This window comes from Atta cephalotes (genome assembly GCF_000143395.1).
Source record: "Atta cephalotes unplaced genomic scaffold scaffold00009, whole genome shotgun sequence".
In the NCBI taxonomy this organism is placed as follows: Eukaryota; Metazoa; Arthropoda; class Insecta; order Hymenoptera; family Formicidae; genus Atta; species Atta cephalotes.
In genome coordinates, this window is record NW_012130073.1 from 3,494,115 (window position 1) to 3,505,151 (window position 11,037).

Below are 11,037 nucleotides of genomic sequence, written 5' to 3' on the forward strand. Positions count from 1 at the left end.
CGCTAGCATCTTCAATTCACATTCTGAACGCTCGTAAATAATAGTTTCTATATACAATATTGCCAACGTCTAATGATCAACATAAAGGCGGCATAATTCATTTTGTGCCAAATTGACAAAAAGTTAAATTCAAAGAGTTGAAATAGGATGTTTTAAGAATAAGTAAAATTATTAATCAACGATTTACCTGATTCTGTTAATGTATACAATCAAAAAGTATATTTAAATATTATCTAATTCGGAAATATGCTGCCTTTATTTTCATCTCTAGTCAATGACTTCGTTCTTTCGCCAAAGTTCTTTCGCTCGAGTTCTCTTCCTAGCTATTGCGCGCTATTTTAACATAAACCGTGTCGGTAGTGTATACACAGAAGTGGGCAATTTAACATGAGTCAGCAGCGAAGTTCGATCGTTAATAAAACTTCGATCGTACTACACATTATATATCTCGAAAGAGGAACCATATTCCTTTGTTTTTTTCTTTTCGCTATTTATAAAAATAATTTGAAGCCGCCTTGAGGGGGTAGATGCCTCTTAAAACTACTTGCCCTACGCTTGGGTGAGCGCATACGGAAACTTCTTCCCTTATTAATTGCATATTGAAGTATTGTGAAAAAAATTATGGGTATTCCTGTGTCGTTTTTGCTACAGCATCAAAACGTACATTGTTAAAAAAAAAAAGAATTTGCTTCCGTTGCTTACCGTTTTGTAATGGAAGCAAATTTCAAGCAGGTATATAAAAATATTTAATGTTATCAATGAAAATGAAGTTATAAGTAACTCAAATTTAACTCGAATTTAATTACTTGTATTAAATTTTTTGCAAATCTATAAAATTTAATTAAAAAAAAATGTGCTAAATGTGTAAAATTTTATGAAAAGTACACTAAATTTCATGTACACGTACACAAATATACTTTTCAGTTTAAAATACATAACATTTAATTTAGTGTGATAAAATTGAATTTAATTTGTGTAACTTAAAAATACATTAAATTTCATGACATTTTTAACACTGTACATATCCTTAAATCAATAGATAGACGTTTTCCAGGCCGAATTCAAATTATTAAAAAATTATACAAATATTAATTAATATATAAATATTAAATAACGAACAAAATATTTTAAAACTACGATTGAGAGTGTTTCATATCTCTTCTTCTTTTCTATCTTCTATTAATGTAACGCATCACATAATATCCACAATTTTTTGCACATTCCCACAACTTATAAGAGCCGAGAAAAATCCTATATAGGTATGTAAGTCATGTTCATAAACTTGTTTTTTTATTGATTTTAAGATGTATCTACCCCTTAACACAGAATGATACCGCCACTGAGCCGCTGCTACTGCGGCTGTGGTGGATTGTGCTGAAGGGAAGGTTGTGGACCCTAAAACAAACATGTATATTTTATTTATGCATCTCAAAATAATCCTACTTGTATTGAATTTAACTTTGACAAAATCTTACAGGTAATGCGGGAAAGGGCGGTTGGGAGTGCGCGTGTGGATGAGAATGCGGATGTGCTATGTGCGCTGCAAGATGGCCTGGTAATTTCGGACCATCCTCGGCTTTCTCCTCTTCTCTTCTTTTTAAACACGCAGCCTTCGGATTAAGATTCCGCTCTGAATAAAAAAAAAGAATAGATTAAACACACGAATATTTATACAGATTGATATGATACAATTAATCAAAACGCATGTTGGTATATGCACCTCTGACTTGTTGTTCGAGTGTCATTATAACTTCAACAGCCATGTTGAGAATACCGAGCTTCGTTTGAGGTTTGTCCGTCTTTAGATGTGTCATACACATTCTGCCAAGTTCCTTTAGAGCCTCATTGATATCCCTGATACGTATCCTGATGAAAAATGAAATTATGTTAATTATCTTATTAAAATACGAGAGTATCTTCTTTAAGTTTCAATGTTAAATAGAAAGGAATAAGTTCTTGATTACATACTATATGTAATAATTTTGTAATATTACATTTTTTTACATCTACTTACACACTCATCACATTAAGCAATATTCTTCTTGTATATGTTTAGAAAAAATTAATACAGCAGAGCAAATTATGAGAAATATAATTGTACAATATCATATACACTACTGCTTAAAAGTTTCAGTTCTCCATTTGGAAACCTCGTAATATCAAAAAAGAAATGAAAAGAATAAAATATAAATATAGTTATATTATGCATTATAATTCTTTAATTTAATATATATTACATATTTTCATTAAAACTAGAAAAATAAATATATTTTTTCTCAAATTTTTTTATTTCTTCAAGCTTAAATCTCTTTGAATTTTCATAACAGAAGTCAAAATCTTGGCATTTTGCCGACAAGTTCTTTAAATGTCTTAAGATAAAGACTTGAATTTAATCTGATGCTTAATTTCTGCAAAAATATATTATTTCTATTCTCTTATTGTTAGTCATCACAATATCTAAATATTTATCAATATCTAAATCGCACATGAAATAGATATATTTTTTTATACTGATATATACGAATATAAGTACCATGATTTATTTGCCTATTCGAGGAATTTATTTACAATTTATATAGTTTATATAATTTATATATAGTTTATAAATATTTGTCGGCAATTCACGATTCTACTGAATCCGAAAATAAGAGAGTGTATCAAATTAATTTCATATTTTTTATAAATGAAAAATATGAATTGTTAGCTGAAACATAAAATATGTTGAAACTTTTGAGTGGTAGTGTGCATATCTTACAATTCTTTATTATAATACAAATGCAACTGTGTAAGCATGTGATAGGAGTAAATTTTTCATGCATAGATATGTACGAGAACATGCCGATTTTATAAAATTATTATATATGGGGAACTATGTCATTTATTTTCATCATAATCGAGAAATACTTTTAATATTCTCTTATATTACTATGTCACATATACATAGAATACGGGCCGCCATTATTACTAATCAGAATTGTCATATCACTGTAGATTAAATTTGATATTTTTTATGTCCGCTGCGTATATCATTGATCTTACCTTTCCCTAGCATTATTTGCTTGCCGCCTCTCTTTCTCCCTTTGTGCCTTCATGTCGGGATCATCATCCTCGTCCTCAGCGCTCGAACAACAGTTGCGCAATAACAATACGCGATTAATCACCTGGCTTACGTCACAACTTACTCTAGCCTATATCGCTTAAATTACCTAACAGCAATCGAATTACTAACATAAGCGACACGCGCGCGATATAGTCGCGAAGAAAATAGCTTTTGACTTGCTGGAGTCTAATCACCTAATTGTTGTTCGAGCAAATTTCATATAAATACATACATTTCTTATTGCAATAGACAAGCGATATAATAATGAACACACGCAGATGGTTTCATAATTTTGAAATCGTGGATAATAAGTAGGTTACGAATTTAAAGGCCCGTATTCTTTGCACAGAACAAACAATCGATGGCGAATAATCACGTCAAGGGACAGTGATCTTTCGGATCGAAAAATGTAGATCTTCTATTTTGATGCTGACCTAGAAAATTAGAGAATGCAGATGACATCTATATAATTGTTTATCATTTTTTTTTAGAATGATATGATTTGAAAGGATTTAAACATAAAATAAAATAAAAAAATAAAGTGCGGATTTAAAAAAAGGTAGTTAATTATCGAAATACTTGATTATATATAATTGAAAGATCGATATCGATCGACTTTTATTTGAAGAATAATATGACAATCCCTCATAAAAATTTATGTGACACGTGTATGTCCAACACAGTGAGATTTATCAGTTTACAAATAATACGACATGTTCTTTCATTTGTACAAAGGTAGTAAAAAAATGCGCTTGTAGGGATAAAAAGAGAAAAGTTTATACAATTGAGCAATTTGATGCAACGTTCAATGATGCAGAATAAGTGCGGAATGTTCTAAACAAAGTGGCATGCCTAGGGACCGAATCGCAGCTGAATTAAAATGAGACTGATTTGCAGGTACGCACGAGAGAGCTGTTAACATTCCATCTTGTCTCATCTCATTTCTGTCCTCTTAACCAGAAACATTTTAATTATCACGCCTGAATACGGGCCTTATACAGTGCAACGGATATAAAGGATTACGGGACTTGTACTCATGTTATAACAAAGTCGTAAACATGCCGCGCGTTTTCCCCCAATCGTTCATGAATTAATCGTCTCACAATTTATTGCTCATCACAAATAACACTTCGTTTTAGGCATGCATACGACTAGGTGGTCAGGAACTTTCCTCAGAAAAATGTACAGATTTTTTTTTACGTACGTTACACTTAGCGATAGGGAATATACATACGCATCGTGTAAGCGACGTGTATATATTAGCGGGATTGGAACGGAGAATAGGACGGAAGAAATTGTTTGTATCAAGATGCAACGAAGTGCGTACTGCGTGTGTTCACTAACCTTTCACGCACGTTGTTGGCCTGGCGACGTTCTTTCTCGCGCACCGCTTTGGTGCCAGGATCGTCGCAGTCTTCATCGGCGCTCGAACAACGGTTGTTCAAAGACACAGCAAGTTAGTTTAAAAATAAATTTTCAAAGATCGGAGCGCATCTCCAATTAATTATTAATTCGTTTAATTTTCAACTAAACTCTCAAATTAATATAGAGAATGTTTTATTTATTTATTTATTTATTTTTAATATCCATGAGTCTTTTTTTGGAGCGAAATGACGGACATTAATACGTATATATCGATTGCAGCTTTTCTTATTTTATCATCGCTTTTATCTTTTTTGTTACTCGATATGTCTAATCCTCCGAGAAATTTATTTAGAAATTTATTTCGAAAAATCTTCAGATACTTACTATCTACGTGATCTCTTCGTTCCTTTTCCTTGCGACGTCGAGTTAACTGTAGCAGCCCCGATTACACCGGCCGCTGCGAGTTCACTGCTTGATGGTTTCGTTTCGCCGCCGCTACTATCGGGCGGATCTTTCCTTTTTTCTAAGGGGATGTATTCTGCTCATTATTGATACTGTTGCGTAAAAGTTCCGCGACAATTGCATTGTTACATTATACAATTTGCAAGACAGAAGAAATCAGGTAAAATTTATGTCAGTGTATGATTTCCTTTTCTTCGATCTAATTGACGAAAGATATCTCTTCAAGGAGTTTCAAAAGCAGACTATGATGACAGCAGCCTCATTTGAGCATTGTCACCAGATTATCTGATGTAATAGCGGAAAAATGGCACGGACTTATCCGGAAATGGAGAAAGAATAAACGCGACTGACCTTGGCCGAAGATGGTGATCACGATCTTCGATTATCCCGGAGCTTTAGGCAAGGAGGCTTAGTCACGAAACCGAAAGCGTCCAATTAGATACAGAAAGCGTGCTTTATGGGATTTCGCTCAACTCTGATTCAGCAGACCAATAAATAAATGTTTTCTCTCTCTTTCGCGAGAGTATTACGAATAATATTATACTCATGTATGCCGCGAATGTATCTCTTTAAAAGTCTTCGCGGGACAATCGCGGCGGATAAATCAGACGCATGATTGTGTGCGAAAGTGCGATCATTTTTATATTGCGCTCGATGACGCATTTGCAACTGCAAACGAAATGTTTATGGTGCAGCTACCTGCGCAATTGAATACTTATTTCCTTAAAGGATTTGAATTCTTTAATTCTCGATATACTGTTTTTCACGGAAGTTATCACAGAGGTTCCATGAATTTCCCTCTACATATTTCTACAGTACAAAGCGCGTAAATAGTTTCTAAACTCACAAGAGTGTTCTGCATTCCTTCGACAAACTAACATAGGTAGGATCTCCTAATCCGTAGTAAAAGGATACTAAATGTTCTCCATCGGCATAATGACTCTAAGAGTGCGGGAGGCCGAAAGGGACAGACGCAACGAGGCGGAAAGAGAAACGAAGAGTGAGATAATCGAATGTACTCACGGGAATAATGCAGGCACGACCACCGGACAGCAAAGACTTCGCGTGATTTATCTAATATTTCCTTATTCGGTCGCGAACAGTCCGTTGTGTGGAACACCTGGGAGCTCCTTCCCTTTTCCCTTTCCTTCGTGGGAATTCATGGGAAAAGTGACTGCTCAATGATGCGACGATGCAAGAATAAAACAGCATGATAAAAGTAAAGTAAACGCGTAATCACGATTCTTATTCTTCTTATGAAAAAAAATCACCGGATGATTTTTAACGTAAGAATAAACCGAGGAAAGACTACTATCAAGATCCTTTGTTATAGGGATTATTGTCATAATTGTGATCTGATTTCTCCTATGTTGCAAATTATATTACGATTCATCCTTTACATCACTTCAGGTTCAACTTACTGGCATTCGTCACAGGTAACCTTTCGATCTTGATGGAACCATCTGTGTCGGGCGTAGGCGTAAGACCAGGATAGGAACCCTGAGATTGCGTCACCGTTACTGCAGGATGTGGACTCGCCTGAAAGAATCATAATATTATATCGCGAAATAAATAAAAGGAGCAATCCATCATGATTGCCCTGTACTTTTTATTTACTGCTGATTGACGAAGTTTCTTACCAAATGTTCTAGCTGCGGTGGTGAGGTATGCGAGTATATCCCGCCGTGTGGACCAACTGGGCCAAGATGAAGGGCTACTTGACTTTCGGCGTGATTCCTCAATACGTTTATGGCATCATCTAACCGCTCCTCCATTCGTGCTCCCTGTACCAACAGAATACCGAAAATGCGACTCGATTACGCGCCGATAGCTCGAAATTGTCTACTGCTTTATTATTCGAGGAATTCTAGGAAGACGTATCACTGACGTTTTTTTATTTTCCTTAGAGTCTTGGTTTGTTCCAGAAAAGTTTCAAAGAGAGAAAATCAATATTGAATTCTTTTATTTCGTTTCTAATTCCATGAGAGATAGTTCGACTAACCGAAAAAGCATCTTGGAAGAAAAATAGAATTATAAAAGTATTGTGTAAAAAAAGAGTCTGACCGATTAGATTGATTAAAGGGTTTAATGCCGATTGATTATCGAAAGTTTTGTTAATGGAAAAGTACAAGCTATGATTATATATTGTGCACAATGTGAAAACCTTATCACAATATATAATCAAAATTAATTGAAAGCGTAATTAGCAAAAAGTGCAATGGACATTTCGTGGCATTTGTCGTGGTGTAAACATGCGTAAAGAATGTGGAAAAGAAAGGAGAGAATGAGAAGGTTGGTAAAAAAACTGAAATTCGGCGGTCCTCACCTCGGCGTGGTCGCGAAGGAAGCCGATGGCATCGTCTAGCCTCTGCTGTTCAGGCGCCGGCTTCACACACAACACCAACGCAACAACAAAACCAAAAAAAAAGAGAAACAACCAAGTCAACACAACGTTCACAACAAACAGGGCGGAATGAATAAAAGTGTGTCGCCAAATGAACGGGAGGGACGATAAACTTAATAATTTGTACGCAAATAAGGGCGAGGGGAGGATATAAATAAATAGTCGCTTATAAAGGAAGAACACAAATGGTGATTTCTCGGTGCAAACGCGATCATGCACTTTGTACACAACTTCAGTGCTGCGTGATTATGTGCGAATAGCGACTGTAATCTCTCGTAATAAAAAAATTAACCTTTATGACACAAACAACAGCTTTTTTTTTCTTTTTATATTTCCGCTTGTATACCGCTCCTCCGTTGCTCGCAAGAATCCTCTCCTCTTCCCAAAGAAATATAAAAATTGCGCGACTGATAATTGATAATACATCGTCGATATGTAGTGTAGGTATAGAGAAATATCATTGGAAAAATATAACTGTTGTGTTCCAGCTCCTTTGTAAAAGTGAAAAATTGTCCCGTGCATGTTTCTGAAGCGGCCAAAAATTATACACGCGTTTAAGAAATCTTTCAACGATGTTTGATTTATTAAAGAGAGATTTCCATATATCACAAAATAATAAATTCCTAAAAGAATTTGAAAATGGACAACGTTGAAAAGGTCTTGCAGCTTGTGCCGGATCAATCGTAATTAGTAATCATAGAAATACGAGATACATACCATATGAATACCACGATTAGGATCCGCCGTAAAATGCGGAGATACTGGCGCGGCTCCAGGTGCCCAACCTGGTGCCGAACCGGTTAAAGGTGGTGGCGAACTGACGGGCGTAGATGGATTACTGCTATAACTGGATACTGATTGGTCCGTGGGATAAATCTGTGAAAAATGTGATAACGACGCAATCGTAACATAATATTACGAAGTACGATGATATTACGAAGATCCGAATTATTCGCGAAGTGATGACGTCGCGTCGTAAAGTACGATGTATCCGAATGTTGCAACAAATTTTACATTAAATTTCAATAAGAACATCTCTAGATGTTTACGTAGATTACTTAGATCGTCCAAACATTATCTCAAATTAACGGATAATATCCATTATTTTATAACGTTTTATCTTTTTATTAATTATCTTTTCTTCATTAGCGTAAAAAAAATGATTTAACGGATTTAACATACTCGAGTGCTCACGACGGATGCGAGGGTCTTGCCGAGGGTGTCGTCCGTGGTGGATTGCTGGTTCGTCGTGGGCGCAGTGTTGGACGCGGAAGGCGCGGTCGTCGGTGCACCAGGACTATGGCTATATTGCAACGATGCCGGCGACGGCGCCCCTGTGCCGCTGTTCGCCGCGACCGCGGCACTACCCCGGAATGTCGACATTGGCGGCAGGGAAGCCGCACTGGTCACCGCCGAGCCCAGGATCGGCGCTGCAGATTCACCATTCGGCGACATCGCTGAGTATGCCTGAAACCGCCAAGCGCAAATGGTTCGACGCTCGGTTCTTGTGGTAATCCCATCTTGGGGGCGAAGTCGTGGGAATACGCGATCTTCAACATTAATTATCGAACTTGCGTTCAGTATGTCGGAATCTCAGAATCTGTCCCTGTTGTATAGAAGGAATTCTATAGATTCGCAGGAACGTCGTCTGATTTGTGAAACAGGAAGATATAACGACACCAACAGTCATTATGCTCTATTTGATGCTCTAGTCTAAGCGTCTCAATCGCTATCTTCGTGGATTTCATCATAGAAAGACTTTGTCAGGCATTTCTGCAGGATTTCAGAAGAGATGCTCTGTCTTCTTCGAATGCGTTCATGCGTGCGCGAAACGTCGGATTGATTTATCCTATGTAGTTACAAACGATAAAGATCTCTATTACAAGAATCCCGAGTGATTTCCAGGAGCCGCGTGGTTCTCGCGATTTGTACGATAGCCTCAAGCGCGTCTTTCTGGTTATAATGGATCACCTCGACCAGCTTTGATATCGGATACGCCGAGCGTGGGATAGAGCTCTCTCGCACCTACTGAAACTGCTCGTAAAAGTCTAATTTTAAGCCACCATCGACGGTCTATGGAGCGTAGTGTATTTATCAACAAATTAGAGTGTCCGGAAGACGCTTACAGAGACGTACGTGCCGCACGTAAAACGTTGCCTTTAATCAACGCTTTTATGAAGAAGCATTGCGATGGATATCGAGATGGTCGCGAGACCGAGATTTCGACATGTTGACAGATATACTAGAAAAACTTAAAGACATTCAGCGACATCTCTTTTTCGATGGACTTGCGGATGGCGTTCTCAGAAGATGGGTTCATTAAACTGGAAGATCATAAATGTTCAATCTTTGGTAACTAAAAAAAATCTTCGTGACATTTGACTCTATCCTTCTTAGGCGCATTCATCTTAAATCGATATTTACTTTACGTTATTTCTTGTCATATCACATAGGCCAAAAGGCCTCTCTGTAGCTGTACGCGAACGACAATAAAATGGTTTGTCTTACATTAAAAGTTGGACTTTATGATTTGAGGAGCGCCGGAAATTTATTCCAATCTATTGTATATATACATATGTATATAAAAGAACGTTGTTTTAATAAAAATAAAATCAACGTTAGCGATCTCGCCATTTATTAGCTAGCTATCGGCGATTACCGAAGGCATCACGACCACGATGTCATATGCCGGTAGCAGAAGCCTACTCTCGTTGTCTCAAAGAGAGAGAGGCTGCCCGAGAGACGGGTACGAGGTGCCACGAAGAGGAGGATTTCGTGGTAACCATGAACGGCGTAAATCAAACGAAGGCTGCACTTGACTAGAAACACGGAGTAGCGGGAGGGTCGGGACTATATATAGACGCCAGTGAGTCATTTGACGTTACTCCGGGTACGTGGAGCACTGTCAACAGTGTCTCTCAACCATAGCGAGACGACGAAGAGAGAACGCGTCTCTCCTCGAGCACACGCGACAATCAACCGGGTGGTCCGAAATAAGACAGCTAGAAGAGACCACCAGCTGATCCGCTGGATCACGATGGTTGACGAAGAGGATTAGAGCCGACGTCGGTTGGTTGAAGAGTAATGGCCGACCGAGAAACGACGCGCGACTCGTCCTCGAGACGACCCTCGGTGCTTCGCGTGAATTCATGAATCGCCGAGACTGTCGGCGAGATTTAGCATTTAGGAATTTATCACGTTCCGTGGAAAGCCATTAAACGATACGATAAATCTCTGAAAAGTTCGTATATTTGTATTAGATGTTCTTTCGATCGAGAATCGTTGAGAACGTCGAGAATCCCGCATTTCTCGGAATTTCGTCTGAGAAGAGTGCATTTTGAGCAGCCATCCGTCCGTTTCGATGTACAACGACGTCGATGGAGTAAAAGTTCGCGAATTAACGGAATTCGCGATATGTGAGAGCTCGTAGTGAAATTACGGCGTTCGAGTTCTCCGGTACAAAGAATCGATCTTTCATCATCGAATTCAATTTTATACGTCGCATTTTACGCAATCGAGGTTTCGTCGGACCTCATCGGATTTTTGAAACAGAGAGAGAGAGAGAGAGAGAGAGAGAGAGAGAGAGAGAGAGAGAGAGAGAGAGAGAGAGAGAGAGACGACGACGACGACGACGTACGACGTACGTACGTACGTACGTACGTACGTACGTACGTACGTACGTACGTACGTACGTTACGTTACGTTA

General features: G+C 37.8%; 1 protein-coding gene across 1 annotated transcript in view; it reads right to left on the reverse strand.

Annotated features, from left to right (window-relative positions):
* Positions 1-1,350: 1,350 nt before the first annotated feature.
* The window catches only part of LOC105627633 (transcription factor 12), a 28,501-nt gene continuing 18,814 nt past the window's right edge, over positions 1,351-11,037 (reverse strand). Inside the window, exons 4-13 of the mRNA XM_012208912.1 lie at positions 8,514-8,798; positions 8,049-8,207; positions 7,255-7,313; positions 6,568-6,721; positions 6,349-6,466; positions 4,850-5,003; positions 3,040-3,129; positions 1,721-1,866; positions 1,476-1,630; positions 1,351-1,395 (exon numbers count right to left, since the gene is read on the reverse strand). Coding sequence (XP_012064302.1) covers positions 1,351-1,395; positions 1,476-1,630; positions 1,721-1,866; positions 3,040-3,129; positions 4,850-5,003; positions 6,349-6,466; positions 6,568-6,721; positions 7,255-7,313; positions 8,049-8,207; positions 8,514-8,798 — 1,365 coding nt within the window. The remainder of the gene's footprint in view (positions 1,396-1,475; positions 1,631-1,720; positions 1,867-3,039; positions 3,130-4,849; positions 5,004-6,348; positions 6,467-6,567; positions 6,722-7,254; positions 7,314-8,048; positions 8,208-8,513; positions 8,799-11,037) is intronic.